At 55.3% G+C, this 26265-nt stretch overlaps 1 protein-coding gene across 1 annotated transcript; it reads left to right on the top strand.

The window, feature by feature from the left end:
• Positions 1-18292: 18292 nt before the first annotated feature.
• TP53INP2 (tumor protein p53 inducible nuclear protein 2) lies at positions 18293-23414 on the top strand (the record flags this gene model as incomplete). The annotated part of the gene is made up of 3 exons (XM_080628152.1): positions 18293-18416; positions 21931-22243; positions 23101-23414. The coding sequence occupies 3 exons, from the start codon at positions 18293-18295 to the stop codon at positions 23351-23353; spliced, it is 690 nt and encodes a 229-aa protein (XP_080484278.1). The 3' UTR covers positions 23354-23414.
• Positions 23415-26265: the final 2851 nt, after the last annotated feature.

Below are 26265 nucleotides of genomic sequence, written 5' to 3'. Positions count from 1 at the left end.
ACCCTTGGCTCTACTCACCCGGCCAGATTGCCCTCCACACTTTTTGTCCCCAGGATGATCCCTGTTGTTTTGGCCAGTGCCCGCCCTGGCTCAGCTGCCTGCACTCATGGGAACATCTGCTGGACATGGTCCTTGCTGCTGGTGGCCCTGACACAGCCCGAGCTGCACCGTGCAGTGACATCCTGGGCACAGAGGGGACCCAGGCTTGGGTTCCTGTTCACTCACCTCTGCTGCCACTGGACCTCAGGGAGGCAGGGCAGGGGATGTGCCACCATCCTCGGTGTGTCAGTCACATTCATCTTCATTCCACTCCAGCTTTATTTCTTCAGATCCGTGATGGAAAGAGGTGGTGATGAAAACACCACACTTTGCTTCCTGGTCATAGGGCAGCACAGGATCAGATGGAGTTCCACTGACCAGAGAAGCATCTTCCTGAACTGGAGCACACCTGTAATTGCTCCTCTATAGTGCAACCTCTTGAACTTGCCTTACTGATGCCAGCCCCAAGGGTGGAATGATGATACTCTGGCTTCATCCCAATGGCAGTGTTTGGGATGCTGAACCAGGCACATCTAACACTTCATAACACAATTTCTATCCTCTCTGTTGCCTTTCCCCATCCTCCCCCCAGTGCAGGGGAGGCCAGGCCCGGCAGCTGGCTCTGCCTCCAGCTTTACCTTCACACCAGGTCACTAAATCCCCTCTTGCACAACACCCTGTGTAGCCAGGGCAGGAGAGCAGCACTGGCACTTGTGGCTCTGCAATCACAGCCACCTCTTGCATCACCTCACTGGTGGCCTTGAGGTCCTAAAGAGCAGGAAGTAAAAAGCTATTGTTGCTTTTTTAACGACCCGAGTTATATACAAACACACACACACACACATACACACAACTTATCCAGCTGAACAAAGCGGGGTTTGCAGGAGAAGCAGCTCTTCAGGAGCCTTTCATCTAAGTGTGTGTTGGTTCAAAGAGGTTTGCAGCCAGAAAAGCAGGGGTGCTCCTAAACATGCTCTTTTGCTGCTGCCCTGGTGTCACTGCTCTCATTCGGTTGAGACCAGGGAAAGAGCTTATGGAAATAAAGTTCCTGTCTACGGCCTGCCTGGGTTCCTTCTCCGTGTTTGGTGCTCTCCTTTAGCCACCAGCCCTGCATGCCCTGGGGTGACCTCGCCTCTCCGTCCCCTTCCTGGTCTCAACTATAATGATGGGTTGTCACGGTCCCGTGACAGACAGGTGAGGATGGGAACGCCTGACACTGTTTGTGAGAGCTTATCTGTACATGACACAGTGTATGTGCACTTATGTGTACCATGACACAGTTTTCATGAAAGAAGCCATTACGAAGTCCCAGGGCATTGATGCAGATCTGGTCGCAGAGCTCGGAGGCGTGTTTGTGCTTCTGAGTCTGCAAAACCGGCTTCCTCAGTGGCTGAACCCGGGAGGTCAGGAAGGGCTGATGTGTGCTGGGAGCAGGAGTGGCCTTAGCTCCCAAAAGCACCTTAGCTCCCGAGGGCGATGCCGTGGGGAGCGGTGCCTCTTCCCGTGCCCCATGAGCTGAGCCGGTTGTGTCAGGTGTGCCTGGCAAAGCGTGTATTTGCCTAAAAATCCATGCATAAAATGCATGTCCGAGCATCAGGTGATGGAGCCTCGTGCTCCAACATGACTCTGTTCCCAGAAGAGACCTCGCTGCCACAGGTGAGGCTGCTTCTTGGCAGCTTGGATCTACCGTTGGCTCAGGCTGCGGTTAATGAACTGTGAGGACTTCAAAGGATCTTGGACCTCTTTCAATGGGACTTTCCTATCTCATTTCAAAAAGGCAGCAAGGCTTGGCCCTACCAGACACATTTTATGAGCTTCCTTCTGCCTTTGTCTTGGCCCTCATGCTCAAAGCAGGGGGTTTTGTAATCGCAAGAGCTGGTAACCAAGAATCACTAAATCTCAGATACATGCAGAGCTGTAAGGGCAAAATTCCCTTCCTCCCCTTCTTCTGCCCACTGGTGTTCACCTCTATTCCCCCTGGCCATGCTTGTGCTCCTCTGCAACTTATGTGCGCCTCAATGGGCCAAGAGATGGGGAAGCAGCATATTTATGAGGCTGGGATGTTGGCAGGGGCCTGGCAGGCTGCAGGAGGATGCCACCCACTGGGTCTGGTGTTAAAGCCCCAATCAAGCCAAACAGAGACCCACTGGGGACAACTCAACTGCAAAGAGCTGAAAGCAACAGTGCTGGCTCTGGCTGAGAGATGCTGCTGGGCTGAGGGATGCTGCTGGGCTGAGGGATGCTGCTGGGTTCAGGGATGCTGCTGGGTTCAGGGATGCTGCTGGCCCCCCCTGCCCCAAAAGCTTTTGCAGCATGTCTTTGTTCCATGCTGGGCAAGGCAGAGGGCAGGGTTAGGCTTTTACAGGACTGGAAAACTTGAAGGTTTCCCACTCTGTGTTGTAAACGGAACAGCACAACCTGCCTCGAATGAAAGAAGTCCCTGCCTGCACCTTTCCCTCTGGGTTAAACCAACAGCAAAGCCATTGTTGAAGTTCAAGTTGATCTGAGCAGTCTGGTGGACAGAGGAGAGGATTCTTGTGCAAATTGCTGTCACACTGTGGTGGCAGCAGTGGAACCTGATTGATATCATCCCAGCAGGATCATCCAGTGCCTCTGCCTTCAAAAGGCCACTGCAGATCCCCTATGGATACCTCTTGCATAGGGAACATCCCTGAGGCTTTCCTTGGGTGGGATGCTTCTGTGGTGATGATAATCTTGGTCACCCACTTTCTGAGCTTTGAGAGCAACATGGGGCTGTATCCAATCAAGGTATGACATGAACCTGCTCTGAGCACATCAGCTGGGACAGATGTGGACCTTTAAAAAGCCTGTCTGTCTGCAAGTGACACTTCACTATGTGCCTGTTGGCAAGAGCTGCAGCTGGGGCCTGAAACTTGTTTGTCTATATTTAGTGCATTTTTCAGATAACCCTCTTATTCTATTTTTGGGCTATATGCTGACTGAGGGCCTCTTTTTGCTCTTGTGCTCAGCTCTATCACAGGTTCAAAGCCTTTCTGGGTTTGGGATTTTCATACACCCAAATGTTTGGAAGGCGTTTGAGAAGAAGGCAAGCAAATGGGCTTTCTGGGTTCTTTATTATTCCAAAAATTGGAGTTTGGGTTATTTATTGTTCCAAAAGAGGTGAGAAAATTATTTTTTAAGCATTTTGATGGAGCAGCTCAGCCTGGAAACCATGAAAGGCCTTTGCCTTCCAATGATACCTTCAGGAGATCAGAAACCTGGGCTTCATGTGTGAGAGAAGGAGAGAAGGTGCCTTAGGTGGGTTTGAAGGTTTCATCTCCATGTGGGTCATGGGGGGAGCAGAGGGGTCTGAGGGCAGTTTCAGTGAGGGGTCCATATAAGGCTGCTGCTGCGGCCGGGCTCGGTGAGAGCCACACTCCTGGTGGGAGCGCTTGGCTGGCAGGACCAGGGCGCCTGCCAAGACCCAATGGAAACACCTGAGAGCAGGAACCTTTAACACAGGCTGTGATTGCTTTTTTTAAGGTCACCTCCTTGGAAAGCACCGTGCTTGGGCAGGCCACCATCCAAGGAGCAAACTGACAGGGACATGTGTCCCCAGCAGCCCTGTACTGGTGTATGGGGACATCTCTCTTCTCCAGTGATGGCCAGAGCAATGTGTTGGGGGAGCTTTGCTTCCTTGTTATGCCAGAGCTTTCTCTAAGGCTTCCAAAAGCAGCTCCACTCCTGAGGCCATGGGGAGTGGAGCCACTATGCTTTGAAGTCAGGTCAGGCACTGGCAGCAATCCTGCAAGTCAAACCAGCCCAGTCAAACCACTGCACCTGACCCAGGAAGGGCACACGCTACAGAGCTCTGTATTCCTGTGTATCCCACTGCACTCTGTGCTTGATGCACCACCAGGATCCAAACAGTGCAACCCAGAGGCTTGTGGTGACCAGGGCTTGTACGCATTTTAAAACTCCTGTACCTGTCAAAGGTCTTGGGATAGTGCCCAAAGAGCAAAGGAAAACTTCCCTTGTCCTCTCATCCTCCCCAGTCTGGAGCCCTATCTCCAGTGTCGCTGTGATCCTACCTCCTCTCCTGGCTCCAGGGAGGAGCCATGCTCCTTCAGGAGAGTGCCAAGGTACACACAGCAAGATGCTGCCTTGCACCACTTGTCTGAGAGAGGATTGTCTAAATGCCACCGAGTCCTTGAAGGCTTTCAGCCCTCTGTCACTGAGCTCTGTGCTGTTTATCGCCATCCCAGCCTGCGTGTGGTCAGACTGGCTGCACAGGTTCAGCCCAGGGCTCGGAGAAAGGCACAGCTGCCATCTCTCCTCTGGCTTTGGGTGACCTCAGTCCTCCAGCACCCGAACAGTGTTGGCAGAGCCACAACGTGACCCAGGATGAGACCAGAACTCAGCCCTTCTGCTTGTCCTGAACGTTCTTCCCTTGTCCCAGTTCATCTGGGTCCTATAAGCTCCGATGCCTATCGATCAACTCATCTTGTGTCAGGCACCAAACGCACAGTGGTGGGGTGGGAGGTTTCTCCACAATGTCCCTAAAGTGGCAGTGTGCTGTGGTGCTGCCTGCCCTGGTCCCATGCACTTGGCTGTGGCTCATGTTCCCATGTAGCTCAGCCCAAGGGATTCATCAGAGACTCTAAATATTCTCAGGAGCACAGAAAATCTACAAGAATAATTTCTAAAAGAAAGCTGGAGAGGGGCTTTGGACAAGGAACTGCAGGGATGGGACAAGGGGAATGGCTTTAACCTGCCAGAGGGGAAACTGAGATGAGCTCTCAGGCAGAAGCTCTTCCCTGTGAGGGTGCTGAGGTGCTGGCACAGGGTGCCCAGAGAAGCTGTGGCTGCCCCATCCCTGGCAGTGTTCAAGGCCAGGTTGGACACAGGGGTTGGAGCAAGCTGCTTTAGTGGAAGGTGTCCCTGCCTGTGACAGGGGTTGGAGCTGGATGAACTTTAAGGTCCCTTTCAATACAAACCAGTCTGGGATGCTATTAACGTGGAGCATGGATGCTTTTAGCCCCTCTCTCCCAGAGCCTGGCTGTCTTGACCTGTGCTCCCAGATTCCACACTGCTCACGTGTGCTTCTTCTCCAGCCTTCATCCAGCCATGCCACTGGTGTTGCCCCCAAGCAGTGCTTCTGGCCTGGCTGAAAATAGCCTGAAGTTAATTTTAACCTCTTCAGAGTTCTATGTTTCAGGTCACCGGGGTGGTGCTGGGAAGCACGGGGCATGGTGTGTGCAGGGATGTGCACGCATGGGCATCTGCACTGACATTAAAGCTGGGGGTGGGCACCCTTCGGTATGATAACAGGGGATCTGTTCCATTTGTCTCAGCACAAAACCAGACTGGGGATTAAGAGAAGACTTTAGTGTTCTCTTCCTCCCCTCAATATAGCAGAACCTGCCCAAGGCAGGACATTTATAGCTGCCCTCCCTTATTGGAAGCTCTCTTGGGTTTCACTCCTGGGTGACACCTGGGAGTGTGCCCTGGTGCTGCTGTAGGCAGCCGGAGGAGGTTGCAGTCTTCCTGCCCTGCACAGCCCCTTGTCCCTGAGGGCTGGAGCCGGTGCTGTGCAAAGGCGGGGGTAGCAGTGCCAGGCACCTGCAGCACCCACCTCATCCTCCTCATTTCTCTGTGAGCAGCAGGCAGGGCAGATCTCTTGGCCTGGTATCACAGGTATCTGTGCCACAAGACTTTGCTGAGTGCTGTCATAGTCTTTACTGAAGCTATAGGAGCTCAATAAGGAGGAAAGTCCCTCTTTGGAGAGATGCCATGTGCAAACTGGTGAACTTGCTCCAGCTTCTCCATCAGCTCCCTGGGTCCCTTTTCTCCATTTTCACACTTGGGTTTACATTCTTGCTTCAAGAAGGAGACAAAGATCTGTTCAACAGGGTCCCGAGAGCAAGGGACTCTCCAGGGAAGGACAGTGGGATCCTGGAGGGGCAGGGACCATTCCAGCATCATGGCCCAGATCATGGGCAGCATCTGGGAGAAACTGCAGGCAGCCAGTGCCCCAGGGAGAGCACAGCCAGGGCTTGGGGCTGCAGCAGCAGCAGCAAAGTCTCTTCTCACCCCAGGGCAGCTGCAGAGAGCAGGTCCCTGCCTGGCTGCCCTCTAACCCCCCAGGCAAGGAACTGGGGGCTGAGACACTGTGGTGGGAGCTGCCCTCTCTCCTGGCCTGCACGCTGTAGTCTGAAGACACCATAAAAAGCTTTGAGGTGACTCACTGCAAGGACAGCCACCAGCATGGCTGAGACACTGCCTGGAACAGATCCACCGAGGCTGTTATTTAAGGCTGAGGGTCACACTGGGTGCTGGATAAACACATCCTTGTCCTGGAGACCCTGCTCCAGCACGAACTCCTTAGGCTGTAGAGAGCTCAGTAATGAGGAAAGAGAAAGTAGAGCAGAGTTGGTGCTGGTGACCTGGTGTGGCCATCCCAAAGATGCTCCCACCAGCCGCTGCTGGTACAAGACTTCTGGCCCCTTCCTGGATGCTCTGGGGAGCCCTTTCTCTCTACATCAGGACAAAACCAAACTGCAGGACAGAAAACTCAGGAGGAGGAGGCGATGGGTTCACTTTTCCCCACTTTATTCAGACTTCTGGGATAAAGATGAAGCCATGATGAGGCCTTGGCTGTGCAGTTTGGGTGGGAGCAGGCTTGATCTTCCACTGGCCCAGGGTCAGTTTAGGCAGGATTTAACCCTGACCTTAAAGAAGCCCTAAAGAGGCCCTAAAGAGGTCCCCTGCTCACTATGGAGAACACACCACCCGTATGGCTCATGGGGGTGAGGCTGGGGGGAGAGCTTAGAAGTGATTGCTGCTGCTGGAAACCACAGGCACAGCCACATTTGAGAGAACCCGTCACCACAATACCACTGAGGATGAGATGACCCGTGGCCAATGCCTCTTAATGGGACAGCAGGTAGGTTCCCCACTCCCTTTTCCTACAGTGCAGGCAGGGAGAGGGCAAACCTTTGCTGCTGTCCTTACCCATGAAAGCTGCCTGCACCCACTGTGGGGCTCTGGAGGGGAGCTGAGGCTGCCGGGGAGGTGACGTGCATGGTCCTGCTCCAGCCCCTGGCTGCATGGGCAATGACCCTGGCTGCCTGCACCCCAGCCGGCGAGGTTACTGCTCGCTGAGACGCACACCCCAAAATCGCCCTGGGTTACATTACTGGGCTCATCTCCCTGGCTGCTATTTCCTTCTATCCCAAAGCCAAGAAAGCAAGAACGTGTCAGTCAAAGGGCGCTGTGAGTCAGAGAGCTCCCGGGCTCGCATCATGCAGGGCTGCTGGTGGCAATGGGGCTCTCTGCAGCATCCCTGGCTGCGAGGGACACCCCACCCCGGCTGGGTGCTGCAGTGGAAGGTGGCCAGCTTCTCCCCTGGTGACTCCCCCCAAAGTGTCTGCCTCCCTGGGCAGTCTTCCCAATGGGACACCGCTGCCTGGCTGCAAGCCGGTCTGCAACCCTGTGTTCAGAAGATGTTTTGGTGTTTCCTGGCAGAAAGCTGCTGGTGACCCAAATTCTAAATATAGAAGCAAGTCCATTTTTTTGTAGCAAACACAAAACGACTGCACCACATTCATCTCTGGAAAATGGGTCCTTTTGTAAATAGAACATGTGGATTTCTTTCTGGTGAGGTCACCTCCTGGCTGTGGTCATCCTCAGAGTGACCTCAGGGTTATTTGCTGGAGGTAAACTCCTCCATGCTCCTCCACTGCTGGAAAGCCACGATCAGAGCCTCTGGCAAATCCCAGGCCTGAGGCTGCAGGTCTCTTGTGATGGACCATCCCCATCTCAGGCAATGGGCAGTTCCTCTGGGTTGAAGCCTGCCTGCTGCCTGTTCTTGGGGCAGAGCTGCTGGGGAAGGCTGGTGAGCCAGGTCCCTGTCTTTCCCCTGCACCTTTGGGTGCCGTGCAGGCTGTGGGCGTCTGTTGGTGGCACAAGGAGGCTTCTTAGGATGGGAGGGCTGTGGTTTTCCCATGGCATCATATCAGCATCTATCCTTGGGCATCTCTGGGGCAGCAGGGTGATGGGAGAGGCCATGCTGGGGACCATTACTGATGGACCTTCCTCTGGACACTAAACTACAGCAAGACTCAAATGAGATTTCTCAGGGGCTGGTAATTTTGACCAGTTTAAGTGAACTTTGAGAAGAATGAGTAGAGGAAGAGCTGACACCCGCAGCACACACATCCACACCTCCTGTCTCTGGTGCCACCACTCAAGGGGCCAGAGCTGCTCACAAAGACAGTAATGAGCATTTTTAATGATGTAAACTGTGTGTGTTGCATTTTCTTGATCTAGGACACAGAAAACCAACTTCAGGCAGGAGCTCCCAAGCAAATGCATTCCAAGAGATGAGCAGCATGAAAATAGCAGCCTGAGGAGCTGAGGCACTCTGGAGATGTGGGTTATTGGTGGCACCTCCCAGTCCACTTCACCAGGGCTGGATGGATGTCAGGGTTTCTGAGCACAGCCCCAGGTCTTAAAGTCAGTGCCTTGAGGGCTCATAGTAGAATAGGGGTGGCCAGGACAGGGTGTCCTTTTGGGGAAGGAGAAAGAGCAGCTTCTATTCATTTCATTTTCCTGTCCTCTATTATTCTGTGCATAGCACATTTAAGGTCTGCCTCCATTCATCACAAATGTACTTCTTCACTAACTGCTCTTCCCAGCCCCAGCACAAGCACACAACTCACGCTATGGCATCAAGCCACATGGCTCAGACGGATTGTGGTCTGCAGGCACTGCGAGTACCTCAGCTGCTGCAGATCCATATCCTCAGGACATGCAGGGCCACGGCTGTGAAATCACGGCTCAGCAGTTACCTGTGTGACCTGAGCATCACCAGGAGCAATGACTGAGGTAGGGCTCCCTAGGCTTGGGGAAAAACTTGTGACAGGATGGAGGAGCAGCATCTGCTCAGGACACAGCAAGGTGACCGTGGGGACCTGTAGGGAAACTGGAGCAGACAGGAAACTGGAGGGATGCCCTGGGACACCCTTGCTCAGTCCATCCCAAATGCTGGAGACATGTTTTTGGAGGGCTTTGCAGAAAACCATTCATACTGTTATTTCCTAATCTCTTATTTTTTTCAGAAGTTTGGGGTAACTGGACCCAGCATTCTTATTTTCTAATAAAGGACAGGTAAATAATGAGAGCCCTGACTGATTTGCATGCCATGTGTTGGGTGAAACGAAGCATGTGCATTCCATGCTGGCCCTGCACCTTGCCAGGAGCTATCAGCACTGCTTCCCAAAACCTCTTAGGTGAAGAACCCAACGTGATCATCATCCCGTTTTCAACAGTCACCCAAATGCACAGAGTGCTGAGCAGCAGAGCCCGAGGCCGTTGTAGATGCAGACTCATGCTGTGACATACCCAGGTTCCAGCTAAGTCCATTACCTGGGGGCAGGTGATGTGCAGTCAGCTGCTGGCTCGTGCAGCCATCAGGCCATGCAGGTGATTCTCCTCAGCAACCACCCAGGAGGCAAAACCAGGCCAATCCTTTTGTTGGGGTGTGTGAGCCTGCATCCTACCATAGGATACTGGGGAGAAGTCGCCCTGGTTTCATTTCCCTTCCTCGATGTGGCAGATGCTGCTGTTCCTGGGGACCAAAGGCTCTCCTTGGTACCCCTGTAACACAGCCAGAAGGCAGAGTGATGTAGACCCCAGCCCAGGGTGGTAGCTCAGTCACCACAGGCTCGTAGGCACAGTAGGGCTGGGTGACCACAGCTTCCTGTCACTGCGCCCTGTGCTGGTGAGATTAAAGTCATTCCCTTTGCCACAGAGGCACAACTGACAAATATTGCCTGAGCCCACCACCCGCAGGGCCCAGGGCCAGGCCCAGCAATCTCTGCTGACCACCGCATGCAGTGCAAAGCTCACTCCTCCGCCTTATCATGTGTGCAGCAGCTTTCCCCCAGCAATAAATCACTGTGGCTAAAAACTGCCCTGGAAGGGGGCTGCCTCCCTCTTATTGCAGTGAAAAAGCAGGGCAGGGTGCAGCAGAAACCAAAGCATTTCCCATTCTGATGGGCAGAGAGGGTCATCCCATTAAGTCAGCCCTTTAGGGGACATGGCAGTGCAAACGGGACAATTTACCCTGGGATAAGTTTAACCCTGGCAAGATGTGGTGCATTTATTTATACCCACTCCTGTACAGCAGCAGGATTAAAAGTTCATTTCTGCACTCCAGCTGCAGCCAGGATGAGACATGTTGTGATCACTCCATGCAAAACAAGCACTAACAAAAGCAGCAAAATGAAACCCCAGCAGCAACGTAAGCTGATGTCTTCAAGCAGGCACCTGGCTGGAGGTCAAGCTTGAGCTACACCATAACTTATGGGAGTCTCTTGACCATGCCCCCACCGAGCACTGCCAAGCACCTCCAGCTCTGTGGGGCATTAGTTGAAACTGCAGTAGCTGCCTGGAAAAGCCCTTCACAGACCTCCCAGATGAGTAGATTTTCTGTTTAGATGCATTTCAAGCTCCACGGGTTTCTGCTTCCCTCCTGGCAAAGCGGGGCAGGAGCTTTGCTGGGTGGCAGCTCTCCTCCTGAGATGATTTACACCCTTCTGCAAGATCCTTCAATTACAGAGGACTAAGTGTTATTTAATTTGTGACTGCGGCTTGAATAAGACTCAATTAAATTCTGCCTCTTGTGAATTTGCGATGGGGAATTCTCACCTGTGATGCCAGATGAGTCCTAACTGTACCATGCCTGACTCAGACACGCAAACTATTCTATTCATGAGTGGTTTAATAAATGCTCTATCTTTAAACTGACAGTTTCCTGCTGTGTGACAAGCTTGGCACGGCGTCAAACCAAACCTTGGTCCCGTGGTCAGCCCGTGCTGGGGATGAGGGTGAATTTTGCAGAGCATCTTGGAGGCTGCACCGCTGGCACTGACACTGAGACAAGCACTGGTACAGGCACTGACATAGGCAAAGGCACTGACACTGCCACCAGCCAGGGCTTCCTCTCTCCCCTCCCGTCTCATCCCGGCTCCGGAACCCGGCTGACCCCGGGGCTCCCCGGCTGCGGCCCGGCCCTTCCCGCGGGGTTGAGCCGCGGGCACCCTTGTCCCGATGCGGCCCCGCTGTGAATCCGCTCCCTGCCCTTCCCCCGGGCAGCGCCGCGGGACCCGGTCCGGTTCTCACCCCCCCAACCCCACCACGGGACCCCGCGCTCCGGTGGGCGGTGCCCTCCTTCCCCGCCGACCCCGCCCTCCTGTCGCCGCCTCCCATTGGCAGCTTGGCCGGCGGCGGGCGGGCCGCTTTGTGACGTCACGATCAGCTGTCGGAAGGTCCCGATTTGTGCGGGGGAGCGGCGGGCGCTCGGCAGAACCGCGCGATCGGCATCGGCACCAGCTCCGCGTCTCCCGCCGCTCCCCGCCGCGGTGCCGCCACGGCCAGGGTGAGTCTACAGCGACCGAGGCTTGTGCGTTGCGGGGCGGGGGAGCGGTGGCGGGCGGGGCTTGGGCTGAGCGGGGCCGCTCCGACACGGCGCGTTTGGCGGAGACCGACGTGGGGGGGGGGGGGGAGCGGGGAGGCGTCGGGGTCGTTGTCCCGTTCCCCCCCCGCGCCCGTTGTTTGTTTCTTCATCACCGGATTAAGAGTCGAGATTGGTCTCCGCTCCCATTGGCTCCGCTAGGGTGACGTATGCGTCATTTGCATATGACATTGAGACGTCATAAGGCTGCCCCCCCCCCCCCCCGCGTTCCGGGCGCGCTTGTCCCGCCGTGACCCCGGTTTGGGACGGGCGTGGGGGTTAGCGACGACGTGGCCTTCCCTCCCCTCTTCGTCGGGGTCCGTGTCCGTTCCCCTCCCCAGTGTCCGTTCTACCCCATCCCATCCCGGTGTCACGTCCCCCCGCCGTGTCCCGCAGCTGCTCTGCCGGTACTGCTCCGCGAGTCTCGTCTTGAGCTTTCCCCGGGCGAGCAGCAAATGTGTGTGCTCTTCCCGTGGCTCTTCGGGGCTGTTCGGGCGAAAAAACGGGGCTTTTTGAACAGGGAATGTGTGATACAGAATGTAGAAATCCCTGCAGTTGTGTCGTCCATTTACCTCCATCTTCCCATCCCGATTCCCCCTGTAAATCCCATGCTACGCGCGTTGGTGCGGCACTGTGCGCTGGGGTGCCGAGTACATCGGTACCACCCGGAGCAGCTCCTGTTGTTCCTGCTCTAAGTGCACCTGCTTTGGGACATCTCAAAAACGTTAGGAATCCTGACAGCTCGACTTCCTGCTGGGTTTTGTGCCTCTCGCCTTGGGAACTCGGTGGCTTGGCTGAGCCTCGAGGGCCCTGGGCACTAAACCTGCTCTGGGCTGGTCGGCTCAGAAACTTGGACTCTGTGGAGTGTAACTGGAGAAACAGGCTAAAAAGGGCGTTATTCGTTTTGTAATGTTTTTATACCTTTATCTTTATGTCTTGAGTGTTCAGGGGAGCTACAGCCCTGCCCAGAGAGCCTGAGCAAAGGTGCTGGCACCCAAAATCCTGGCTTAAATTCCCAATCTTGGGACCAGCAACAACCGCTGCTGACAGTGATCCCTGCAAGGGCTGGGTTGGGTGGGTGCCAAGGGGCTGTCACTGATTTGGCCAAGGATTTGCTGGGATAAAAAACCATCCCACAGACAGGTGCTGGGCCCCAGTACAGGACCATGCTGTACCTTCTTTCCCACCAGGCTTAGTCTGCAAAGTGCCAAGGACAATTCTTATTGCTCTAAGATGAATCTTTCCTTTTATATTCCCACTCCCTTCTCCAAAGAAAATATCCAAACCAAAAGACAAAGGCTTTGTGCTGTAGCTCACTGTCACCATTAGGAGCCTGTTGTATCAAATCGGTGCTTATCTGGCTGAACACAAAAGGGAAAACATAATGGAATATACGAGGACAAACTGATAACACGTGCTTGTAGCAGGACTGGAAAAACCTGAGATGTGAATTAGTATCCAAGAGCTTTTTAGCATGAGCTGCACCACGAGCCTTGCACAGGCAAGTCTCACCCCAGTGTACACATGGCCCTGGGCAGGCTCAGGAGGAACTGGTGGGGAGCTCGGAGTTCCTGCAGGATCAAAGTTTAGCATTCAGCCTTCTGTGACCTATGGAGGGTGTGATGTTGGGGCTGCTCCCCTCTCGATGAGCGTGGCCCTTGGGATGTTTCACCTGCAGCATCCCAGAGAGGAGACTCTTAAAACCTCTTAGGACAGCTCATAAAAATGTCCTGGTTGCTCAGATCCTGCAGCCACTGCCAGATTTTCCAGGGTTCTGTGTGACGACATCAAATAGCAGGAGGTTGGGTTTGTCCTTGGGGCAAGGACCTTCCTGCAGCGGTTACACAAGGGAGCTGGTGCATGAGGGGACACCAGCACCAGGAAAAGACCCCCCGTCCTCCTCCTTAAGGTGGGAGCACATGGGGGCTCCAGTCCACACGGAGCTCCTGGACTAGCCAAGGAAAGCCCTTCAGGCGCTGGCTTTATCTGCTATTGATGAGAAGAGCCTCATGATAAAGATGGGAGTTTTTTAGGGGGGTTCTAACCACTCTCTGCCTTCTCCCCCCTTCACTTCCCTGCTCTGTGGTGCAAGAGGCTCTGGCTGTGGATCAACCTCTGATTTGCTGGACTCAGTCTGTCCGTGCCAGCAGCAACTTCCCCAGGGAGCCCTGTGAATGAGGTGAAGCAATGGGATCAGCAGGAGCTGTAGTGCAGTTGTTGAGTGACCAAATGCATTAATCCAGCCTCACTGAACTGTCCTGGGCAGGCCTCTGCCACCTCTGATCCCTTCCTTGATGGAGATGGACAGAGGACAGCACGGGGATGCTTCACTGGTTGTGTTTGGGTGATGAGCAGGCTGTGGAGCTGCCAGACCCTCTGCTCCTTTGCTCTGTGCCAGGTTTAGGGTTCTGTGAGAGCAGCCTGTGAAACATTTGTCTAATTTAGGTAAAATGAGTTGAAAATTACGTTTCCCAAGTGGGCTGGAGGAAGGCACCTGATTTCTACCTCCAACGCCTACCGGGATGACTGTGTTGCGGTATTCTTAGCCCTGCCAAGGAAGGACCCGCTCCTGCCACTTGTCAGCAGCATCCCTCCCGCCACCACATATTTATGGAAAGTTTCAGGAGCCTGTTGCCATTTCCTAGCGGAGTTGCTGCTGTCTTTGCAGCCGGTGACTTTTGGGAGCTGCCAGTCCTGCAAGGCTGTGTGGCTCCTGCCCCGGCAAGCTCCTGGCACATCCTGCCCAGCCTTTCGCCTATTCTTAGCTCCTGGGGTTATTTGTAGTGATGGTGACTCAGAAAACTAATTATTGTGTCAAGGTTTCTGAAGGGGGGAGAAAATAACTCAATGCATTCTGGTCTCCTTACTCCTACTTCTAATATTTAATACCCTGTGGCTGGTTTTAAAAGTCTGTTGGACTTTCTGGAGGGATCCTGAGAACCTTAAGTAAGAAACTCCTCTGTCCTCAAGCGTTACCTCTTGGGGTGTCCCCTTGTGCTGGCAGTGGCCTGGGAGGGGCCCCTTCTCCAGCTTAACAAAGTCCCTCTGGGTGGCACCTGATTGCTGCACCTCTCGGCTTGGTGTCCTTCACAAGCTGGCTGAGGGTGCCCCTTGGCAATAAAGAGCCTGATCCTGCCCCTTTAACCCAGCGCTGCCAAGGATTCCAGAGCAGACAGCATAAAGTGAAGGTGAAGGACTAAAGCTCGTTTTGGTCCTCGTTTGCCAGGATCAGGCTCCTGCCTCCACCTGCAGGTTTGATCCTGAAGGCTTTGCCCAGGCACTGCCGGAGCCAGCCCCGGCAGAGCTGCTCCAGCTCCTGGGAAGCCTTTGCTCTCCCCACGAGGCTGCCTGCTGGCGCTGTCTGTCCCTCTGCCCAGCTCCTGCTCTGGCCAGGACAGACAGCCAAGGCACAGTGTGGCCAAGCAGCCCTGGGCAGCTATTCCATGAGGATCAGGGTTCAGCACCCTGGGTTTGCCAGCGCTGGCCATGCTGCCACCAAGCCATGGCTGCTCTCAAAGCAAACTGACCTCCCCAGGGTCCTGTGTAGGATCACAATGTCCATTAGGCAGTGGGAGCTTATGGGGTGAGGCATGCTTGCTTCATCCAAGGGGATGATCCTGCAAGATCTGACCTGTCCGCCCAGCCTGGTGGAGCATGGTCCCCCATGCCTACATTCCCTGGCATGGAGAGGGGAATCGCTGGTGGCTTATTTAAATTCTTTGGGGAATGATCCTTTAAAATGATCCATCTCAACTTTGGCTCTTGGGGGAGCTTTAAGCTCATTCCTACTGTCCCTGGAGCGATGACAGCTTCCTGGGAGCCCCCTTCCCTTCACCCCAGCCCTCCTGGCACGCTGTGGGTTTGCTCTGGAGCAGGATGGCCCCTGACAGCCCATTACTGTGAGGGAAGTGTGGTTATCCCAGAACCTTTAATTACGGGAACAAGGAGAATGAGGTTAAATATGGGAGATGGGACAATTGAAACTACCAGTGTCTGCTGTGTCTTGTGTCTTCAGGAAAGCTGCTGCAGGTTAGGGTGGGCAGGCACTTCAGCTCCAGACATTCCTATTGCTGCACCCTGTGATTGTTGGAGGGACTAAGTCTTTAAGCAGGTGGGTGCTGAAGGAATTGGTGCCGCTCCTCAGGGGAGCAGAAGGGCAGGACAAATACCAGCTTTGCTCCTGTGCACTTAAAGCTGTTGTCATGATTTAACAAAGTAAAGACCAGAGGGTTTCTGCTCTCCATTCTGTGTAATCTCTCTTTTGGCTTTGAACTCACTCAAGGATGATCTCCTTGCTGGGGGCTTGCCAAGCAGAGCGGAGGGGAGCACTCAGGTACCATCCGGGCAGGGCGCTTCAGCAGGGCTGGGCCAGCAGCAAGCTCAGTCTGGGCTGGCTTTGCTGAGGCAACAGGAAAATCCCCATCTAGTTCAGCCTGGGGTAGCTGCTTGTGTGCTCCTCTGGGTGACCCTCCCCTTGCAGCCAGGCTGGAGCCACAGCCTCCTCCTGTGCCCTGTGTGCCAGCACAGGATGCTGTGCTGTCCCCAGCTTTCTTCACCCTGGTGTGTCACTCTGTGGAGCTGCACGGTGACACTGGGGCTTGGAACGCTGCAGGCAGAGCTGCTCCAGCTTGGAAAACACAAGAACCTGCTCCTGGCCTTGCACTGGGACAGGGCCATGGTGGCCTGGGGGACTGGAGCTCCCCTCTGCCTGCTATGCTGGGTGCTTCCTGCCCCTCTCCCTCCTGCCTGGGGACAAGCAAAGAGCAGGCAGCCCTGAGACATCACCAGCAGGTACCTGGAGCAATGGGGTTTCTGCCACAATTAGATACTTAATAAATCTATTAATATAATATTGCAAGACAGCTACTAAATAGGCAACTGCTGCAGGCAGGGAGAACTGGTGTGTAATGCAGCCTTCAGAGCTGCCCTGGGTGCACTTTGCCAGCCTGGCCCTGGGGAGGATGGATGCACGCATGGATCCCATGGGAGGGAAATCCCTGCTGTGCTCAGCGCAGAGCACATGAGATAGCCCAATGAGCCAGTTTCCATTTGTTGCCCAGCTGGATATCAGCCCCTCTTCATGTTGTTTCCCTGTCTTGTATTAGTGTGCTTTAATGCTCCAGGAAAGGGGAGTTCTAGGTAGTTTAATCCTTGGGTGTGCTGGAGGATAACAGAAAGGCCGTGGCTTTGCTACAGGTGTGGTGGTGATGGGGGACCGGGAGGTGAGAGCTGCCTCAGCTGAGCCTGCTGCTCTCGCTGCGGTCAGAGGAAATGGCTCTGTGCTCCCAAACCCTCTGCTTGGTGCTTCCAGGGGAAGCCAGGAACCTTCACAGGACACAGAGCAGGGAACCCTCATTGTTGTGAGGGCTCTGTGAGTCTCAGCCAAGTCTGCTTTGAATGCAGCATCCCAGCAGGACCCAGCTTGGATCTGGGTGCAGGGTGTGAGGAATGGAAGGATGAACCATGGCAGTGGGGGGCTGCTGTACCACAGGGAGTGGGGACCCTGTATCTCTGAGCACTGGGATCTGGAGCCATGGCTGTAGCCATGTGATCTGCCCTACACCTCCCTGTAACCTTCCTGTTCATAGAATCAGAATCACAGAACAGTCAGGGTTGGAAAGGACCTTAAGATCATCCAGTTCCAACCCCCCTGCCATGGGCAGGGACACCCCACACTAAACCATGCCACCCAAGGCCTCATCCAACCTGGCCTTGAACACCGCCAAGGATGAAGCATTCACAACCTCCCTGGGCAACCCATTCCAGTGCCTCACCACCCTCTCAGTAAAGAATTTCTTCCTTATATCCAATCTAAACTTCCCCTGTTTAGGTTTTAACCCATTACCCCTTGTCCTATCACTACAGTCCCTGATGAAGAGTCCATCCCCAGCATCCTTGTAGGCCCCCTTCAGATACTGGAAGGCTGCTATGAGGTCTCCATGCAGCCTTCTCTTCTCCAGGCTGAACAGCCCCCATGTTGCACAGAGCAGCTGGAGCTTCACCAGGGTCCAGGGCCTCTTGCAGGCTCTACACCACCTTGGTTGACAGAACCATGACAGGGTTTTTGCCCTCTGAATGCACCCGAGGCGGGGTGCCAGGCAAGGCAGAGCACAGCTCTGCCCTCTCCCTGCGTCTGGCTTTTGATGGCATTTTAATGCCCTTTAATGTCTCTGGACCAAAAAGCGTTTTCTCTGCACAAATAACACGCTGCACCCTGTGCCTGCTGCCTGTCTGTGCCACTCTGAGAGCTCTGCAGTCACTAATAGAATTGGTAACTCCAAGCCTCCCCCTGAGCTAAGCAGGAGTGTGTTTCCCCAGGGATAAAACAGTGATGAGCCAGACACTGTGGGACATGTTTGGCTCTGTCCCTGCTGGCTCCAGCAGATGGGTCCCCTGGGACACACTGCTCATGAGGAAGGGGACAGGATGTGGGGCTCAGTGTAGGGCGCAGGCACTCAGCCCTTCAGCCATCCCCTGCAGCCCATCTGAGCCCCTGGGATGCAGGACAGCCACGCTGCCAACCACTCCACGTGCATTATTCCTTTTCCTTTCCCTTTTACAGGCCTTTGCACTGAAGCCAAGTGAAGAACCTCAGAATTGCACTGCACACTGTTTAACTCAGCTACCAGCTCCCTAGCAGCAAGTATCTCCATTACCACTGAGACCTCGAGTGCTGGTTTTAACCCTCTGCCCACTGCTCCCATTTCCACGTCTGAAAGGTGGTGCTCAGCAGGACCCTAACTCACCATCCATCCTACGGGACCGCTCCCCACCATGTTTCAGCGTCTCACCAGCCTCTTCTTCAGTGACAGCAGCACTCCGGAAGGCCTTGAGGAGCCCAAACCCTTTGTCGAGGAGGAGGAGGAGGAGGATGGCTGGCTCATAATTGACCTTGCAGGTGAGGAAAGCAGTTGGGACTGGCTTCCCACAGCCTCTGCTGCACCGTGGCTCTCTGGAGCTGGGAAGACCTTTGGAGATGACAGCAGAGGAGCTTCCACCACGTGTGCTCAGCTCTGGGCATCCCTCTTCCCATGGTCGCCCAGCCCTGTGGTTGCTGTGGCAGCTCCTGACCTGTTGCTGTGGGCAGCACTTTGCCATGAGGAGCTGGGCTTGGCCTCTCCTCACAATGCCCATGCTAAAACCAAACCGGGAGCCTGTTCCCAGAGGAAAACCCTGGTCCTGGGGTGCTGGTGGGGACCATGGGGATGTGCTGCAGCAATCTGGCCACATTTGGGTTATTTGAGTCCATTGGGGGAACAAATCTCAACTCCAAAGGGCTTATCTTCCCAAATCATTCCCAGCGCCCATTCCAGCAGCACTCAGACAAGGGATGTTTGGCACAAAGTCTCAGGGCCTCCCTGTTCCCAGGGATGGCAGCAACCACCCTGAGTCCCCTTTGGCGCCAACCAAGCGGATCAAATTCCTTGTGTGCAGAGCTTCTCCAGCTCTATTAAGACCTTGGCATTTCTATTGTAGGGTTGATGACTCAACCAAGTGCAGTGATGATTTTATGACCTTTTGCTTGCAAATCAAGCAGCAAACTTAGACAAACAAGCCTGCCTGTGCAGGAGATCCTCAATGGCCACGGTCTGCTTTTGCAGCCTCTGGTTAATTGTGATGCCCCAGCCCAGGGGACCACAAATGTGTCCTGCAGGTTTAGGAGAAGGGTTTTGTCCTCCCTCTTGCAGGCATCTGTTCTCCCATCAGATGCTCCTGTCCCCTGTCCACTGAGCAGAGCTGGTTTTCATGATACAAGTAATTTGTTAGGGTTTTCCCCATGCAGTGAGATGGAGAGGGGACCAGAGCATGGGCAAGTCTGGGATGGGGGACAGGGACAGCCCCATGCCTGCTGGGAGCACTGTGAATGGCTGATGGAGGTGGATGGGTGGTGTAGGCACAGGCAGCGACCGAGGATTCCCTGTCCCCTGGGCTGCCCTGGGGGGGTCACAGCAGTGACACAGGAGGAGGAGGGTTGGAAGGAGGTCCCTGGAACCACTCGCACGCAGCTGCCTCCTGCCTGGGCCAGCTGGCAACGGCTGCAGCGTGCCCAAAGCGCACCAGAAGGAGCCAGGAGTTTCCCCAGACAAAGCTGGGCTGTGCCTGATCCCCTGGGTCCGAGACTGCAGCCAGCCCAGCAGGGACGCAGGGATGGCTCTGGGACAAAAGGCTCCCTTCTCTTTCCCAACCAAGCCGCCACGCTCTCGATGCAGAGCTGCCTTTCAGCAGTGTGACTGCCTAGGGCATGCCACCCCACTGCTAATCCCCACCAGCCCTGCCGCTGCCTTTTCCCCATGGCATTCCCTGGAATGATTTATTTCAGCCCTATTTCTGAGGCTGGAGTTACGCAAAGCACTTTACAAACCAAACCCGCTGGCTCCAGCCCTCATCCTTCACCTCTGAGCCACAGCAGCTGACAAGCATCTCAGCCTGGCTCTCTCCCAGCCTGATGGGCCTCCAAACTCATTCCCTCTCAGCCAGGTCTTTGACCCATGTTGCAAAATGCACCTGAATGAACCAGAGATCCCAGGAGTATTTTGGATGCTGCTCTTGTCCCATCACCCAGCCTGGTTCTACTCAGCACCCAGGGACAGAGCAAAGACCATTTCCTGGTGCTTAGAAGCACGGCTGCAAGTAACCCAGGGACTTCGGGATCCCCAAATATTCCTTGTGACATTGAAACCTGCCTTGGCAAAGGATGGGGATGGGTTGCCAGGGGTGGTGGGGCAGGGTTCAGCCATGCTGGGTTCCCTGCTCCCCTGTTGTGGGAGTGCTGCTGGACCAGGAATGCTCCAGCTGGGCTCAGTGGCTGTCTCCAGGCTGACAAATAATCTCCAGCCCGGCATGCCAACAGCTATTAATAGCTTGATATCCACTGACCTGAGGAAAGATGCTCTCATGTTCGCAAGGCTAATTGTGGCCTGCCCTAAGCCCCGGGCTGGGGCATTGTCCGCGGGAGGAGCTGGGGACATGCGGGTGGGGAATGCCGGCCTCGTGCTTCATGCACTGTATTTCTCCACCATAAGAACACACTCATTGCCCCGAGAAGCTGTGGCTGCCCCATCCCTGGCAGTGTTCAGGGCCAGGTTGGACACAGGGGCTTGGAGCAAGCTGCTCTAGTGGAAGGTGTCCCTGCCCGTGGCAGGGGTTGGAACTGGATGAGCTTAAGGTTCTTTCCAAACCAAACCATTTTATGATCCTATGATTGACCTCTGATTTCTCCTGCACCCTCACCTAGCTGCAGGGTCATATGTGTCCATAGCTATACTACACTGTGCTCCCCCTGCTCCCTGAGACCGTGTTCCTTGAATTCCCCTGATGAGGCTGGGAACAGGTCTGGATACCCCATGAGCCCAATGTTAGGTGCAGGCTCCCTTCCTATAACCTAACCAGTAGCTCCAAGCACAGGCAGCCCAGAAAGGCACCAGCCCAAGTGCTTTTGCCAGGTGGAGGTGAGGAAGGGAAGGTAAAGGAAAGCTGGGGCAGCTCCTGGATCAACCACTCCAACTTTGGCCTCTAATGGACTGAAGCTGAAGGTGTGGTGAGAACCCTTGCTGAAGAATACATTCCCCTGTTTCCTTCCAGAAGAAAAGGTGTGAGCTGGTTTTTCCTCTGTGTGTGCTTGGTTTCCATGTCTGCAAAGTGCTGGGAGGTGTTTGTGAGTGCAGGCAGGCTGGTGTTCCTGCTGGGTGGCACAGCCTGGTTCCAGGGCCATAAGAACAGGCTAAAGCAGCGTTTCTTGCTGCCTGAACTTCTCCTTCATTTTGAGAAGGGGTAAAATGAAATCGCTGCAGTAAAACCCTGCTGCTTCTCCCCTGTGTTTGGTTAAACTGCCTAAACAGAACCATTTCGCCTAGAAATCTGGAGAGGGACTTTTCCCAAAGACACGCAGTGGCAGGACAGGGGGTGAAGACTTCAACGTGAAAGAGGGGAGGTTCAGATTGGATATTAGGAAGAAATTCTTCCCTAGCACAGGGTGCCCAGAGAAGCTGTGGCTGCCCCATCCCTGGCAGTGTTCAATGCCAGGTTGAAGCAACCTGCTGTAGTGGAAGGTGTCCCTGCCCGTGGCAGGGGTTGGAGCTGGATGAGCTTTAAGGACCCTTCCAACACAAACCAGGCTATGTTTGATTCTCTGGTTCCATGATTTCCATTTCTTAGCAAAGCTGCATCCCACAGCACCAGCAGCTGCCCCAGTGCAGAGGGTGCCGGCTGGGGTGCAGTGGGGGCACTGCTGGTGTCTCCCTCCCCATGAGGCCGCATTGACACCGAGCCGGTCCGTGGCGGTGGTGATGGCGGTGGGGTGTCTCTTGCACTAACGATGCCCCTTTCTCTCCCCCCTCCCCTCCCCACTGTACATGGTATGTGTGTGTGTCCCCGCTGCGCCCCGCATGGCTCTGCACCCCCGCCACCCCCAGGCAGCCGTGCCCGCCCCGGCGCAGCCCGGCGAGTGAGTGCTGGCGGCACCGGGCGCTCGGCGCGATCCCGCCCGGCTCCCCCCGGTCCGTCACCACCTCCGGCCGCTCCCCCGGCTCCACCCGCCGGTCCCTGCTTGATGGACGAGAGTTGGTTTGTCACCCCTCCCCCCTGTTTTACTGCAGAGGGGCCCGGCCCCGACGGCGTGGGGAGCAGCCCCATGGAGGACCTGCTCATCGAGCACCCCAGCATGTCTGTCTATGTCACCAGCACCCTCGAGGTGGACGGGGAGGGCCCTGAGGATGATGCTGCTGAGTGAGTATAGCTTCAGGGTGCTCACCTGGGGATGCTGGCCCCGAGGGACCGGGGTGGACGATCAGTCCTGGCATCCCCCATCACTGTGTATGATCAGGAGTGCTCTGCTCACAGATGGAGTGGCGCTGTGAGGACCTCAGTGTCCCCACATCCCACCTTAGAAAGTGCCCTCATGCTCTGTGCAAGGATGGCAGCCTCTGTGGCCTGAAATACCCTGCTAAGGGGGTCTCAGTGCCATGGTGCAATGGCTGTGGGTGGTGGATCATGAACCTGTGCTGCCATGGAGAGGGGCTGCGTTCCCCTCCACTGCCCCAAGCAGGGTCTCCTGGGACGGCCGCCTGTGCGGATGCTGCCTTGGCCATGCTGCTGCCAGTGATTGCGGGGCCCCACTGTGCTGTGGCGTCCCCACAGCCCCCCAGACCTCCAGCATCTCCCCCGGGAGCCCCTCACTGGGGCAGAGGAGGAGCGAGAATCCGGGGTGAACCTTCCTCAGGCCTGGGGACACCTTTCCTCCAGAACTTCTCCCTTTGCACAGTCTCCCTAAGGGCCACAGTTTGACCTCAGGAGCTTCTGAGTAACCTCAGTGTGGGAGGGTGCAGAAATGGGGGTAGAAAAGGGCTGGGAGACCCAAAGTGGTTACAAACAGGATGGAAACGGGGACTTAGAAATTGTTGGGCTTAGAGGAACTGGCCAGTGTGAGGATGGTGGGGATGGATGGCCCCATTCCTGGTGGTGTTTGGATTTATCCCGGGTATCCTGGCTGGGGTGGGAGGTGGCTGGGTCCATCCTGGGGGGATGATGGGGAAGGGGTTGGAGCATCAATGCTGGGGCTCCACTGACCGCCCCTTTCCCCGCAGGGAGGTGCCGGAGCCGCGGCTGGAGCGGCACGTTCCGCACCACAGCAGGTCCCTCTCGGTGAAAGCTGCCATCCTGGAGAAGGTGGGTCAGGCGCGGCGGGTGCAGCGGGCCAAGCAGCTGGCCGAGAAGCACCGGCTGAGCCAGAAGGCGCTGCAGCGGCAGAACCGCACCTGCCAGCGCCCGCTGCGCCGCGCCAAGCAGCACATCGGCACCTTCGTCCACCAGCCCTGCCAGCGCCACTGCAACTACTGACCTCGCCGGGACGCCCGGCACCGGCACCGTGGTGCAGCCGGGCTGCGGTTCCACTCCATGCCCTCACACACATCCCTCTGCACACCCAGGCCTCCACTCAGCATCTTCCTCGTCTTCATCCCTGCGCCCTTCACCTACAGCGCTGCAGCTCCAGCATGGAGGGCCGGGTTGTCCGCTCCACCTCACAGCCATGCCAGCCTTCACATGGGAATTGGGTATTCCTGGTGAGATCCCCTGCGCCGAAGCCTGTTTGTCCTGATGAGCCTGTGACATCAGTGCCTTTCTTCCGGACATCATGACTCCACGTATAGCCAGACTGGGATGTCACAAGCAGAGACGCCGTGAAAAGAGCAGAGAGAAGCAACAAGAGTTGGGATTTTTTAGGAAGATCTCATCAGTGACACTAAATAATGCTTCCTTCCCACTGAAACCAGCAAATACCCCCCTCCCTCTGCCATTTCTTACCTACACTTTTACAGTGATAAGACCCCACTGCTGGTCCTTGCCGTGGGGAAGCGCTGGTGGAAGCCTTGGCAGGGTCATCGGGCAGCTCGTGGTGCCTCATGGTGTTTTTTAAAGACAACCTTAAAGCAATCTCAGGAACCAAAGCACCGTCCCAGCGCCTCGCCAGAGCCCTCGGCCGCCGCGCTGCGGGGCAGGCATCCAGCCCAGGGCCAGTGGTAGCATCGCCATGGCTGGTGGTCCTGGTGAGCCCCTTCCTCCTGGAGCCGCTCATCTGCCCGAATCACAGCTATAAACATACATACACATGTATGGATGTGTTTCCCTGTGTACCTTTATCCTTGGAAGAGGTATAAGCCAAGGAGCATTGGCTGCTCAGTCCCTGGGAGGGGATCAAGGCAGGGACCTGCGCAGCTTCCCCAAGGTGGCAAAAGCACGTTGAAGCTGGTGGTGAAGGGACGATGAAGAGGAGGCCCAAGGGAAGAGGCTGAAGTAAGGGTGAAGGTGGACCTGGGAGCAGCTGCTAAGAGACAGGATGGGGCAGGCCCTGGCAGTGGGGCCGGGTGAGAGGGTTGCTGCAGTGGAGCTGCAATGAGAACGTCTTCCCCCTGACTAAAAAGTGCATCCTTTCCCATGGGAAGGGACAAATTCCATTGTGAGCAGCACTGGTTTGTAATGCAAATCCCTCCCCATGATGCACTCATTCTGCCCTTCAAACAACACGGTCCAGACCTTTCACTGGCTCCAGCACCAGCTGAAATTTGTTGTTTCCCCCCCAACTCCTTCCCTTTAGGGACTGGTTTGTACACGTGCACTGGGGAAGCTCTGGCCATCCGTCCTGCTCAGAGCCAGCTCACAGCCTGGCTTCCCACCCTCTGAGACAAGAAACACCCCTCATCCCCTTACCCCTGCCCCCCAGAATGCTGATTTCACACAAGTTTCTGCCATTCACCATGTTATATCCCTCAGTAGCAGCTTTGGACCGAGGTTGAAGGGATCGTGGTGAGCCCAGCCTCAAACAGCTGATATTTGTTCATTTTTGAATGAGATTAAAACTCAACCCTTTTAGGAGCACCAGCCCCAGCTCTGTACCTGGGAGCCTGGGCTGCGGCCACGGTCACCGGCCCTCGCCGTTGAGCCGAAGACCACGCTGGAGATTGCCCTGTTTCTGGTGTCTTCCCATTGGACTGATGACTCCTTGACTCAACGGGAACGTTTATGCCCTTTGGCTTCCTGGGCTTCACACTAAAGGCCTTTTTCCCCCCTTGAATTGATGCCTGGTATGAACTGGGAGCGTGGATGCTGGCACAGGTGCTTGTGAAGACCAGGAGGGGCTGAGGCCAGGCTCTCAGGATGAGGTGCTGCCTTCCCTGCTGCTGCTCCTTCCCACATCACTGGTGACACACTCTGTGGCCATCGGGCAACAGCGTTAGAGGAAGCATCTTTTCTTTAGCCCAAATGTACACCAAGAAGCGGACAAGCCGAGCAATGATCTGCCTCCCAGCCCGCTCTGCATTGCATCCGAGATGCCACCGGTCCCTCTGCTAGGACACCAGAGGCTGATCGTGACACCATCACTCCCTCTGCAGCTCCAGGGCTGGGGGGCAGCAAGGCTGGATCCTGCCAGGTCTGTCCTACCAGGCCTTCCCGTGCCCATCAGTCTGCTCACAAATGGTACCCCAATAGAAGAACCCCCTCATGGAAACCTTCCCCTGCATCCTGCTCATCCATTGTGAGCCTGAGCCCCTTGGCCGTGCTCCCGGGGGCTCAGTGCTGTCGTGGCCCCAGCACCCATTGCAAACAGGTGATGCTGTTACTCTATCCTGGTTTCCAGAAGCAAATGCAAACTGTTTTCTTCCCGCTTCTCCTTCCCATGCCAATCTGAGACATCTTCCATCACACTGTGCCCAGCCAGCCCAGGACATGCAGCAGAACTAGTATCACACTTTATATCAAGAGCATGTTTATAAAGGATTAACAAATTATTAATAACATTTTAATGAAGAGGTTAATCCAGAGTCCTGGAGGTCAATGGAGTGCAATTACCACAGCATAGATTGGCTCCTGAGCCCCTCCCCCTGTTGTTGGCACATTTGGTTGTGTATTAACATCCAATAATCACCTATCAACCCCATGCAAAGAGACTGTCGACCCACCAGTGACCAACCCTTCCTATGCTGTGGCAAAGGTGTGTTCATCCTGCACTCTGCAGACCCTGCGATGCTCCTCTCCTGCCCAACAGTGAGCACAAGACCTGGCCTGATACCAAATCTCCTGCCCAGTGTTACCAGAGCAAGAAAACCCCTTTACCCTGAGGTTGCGAGCCTCCTCAGATCTTAAAACAAACAAAAGGTGCTTAAAAACTGAGAACTTCTGTGTGTGCACGTGTAGATGCTTCACGACACGGTGTGGGTGTTCAGAGGGCTGCTTTGGGTGAGGGGTTTGGTGTT

The sequence above is a fragment of the Psittacula echo genome, assembly GCF_963264785.1.
Source record: "Psittacula echo genome assembly, chromosome: 12".
NCBI lineage: Eukaryota > Metazoa > Chordata > Aves > Psittaciformes > Psittacidae > Psittacula > Psittacula echo.
The sequence above is the reverse complement of the archived record's forward strand: the minus strand, read 5'-3'. Positions and strand labels throughout refer to the sequence as shown.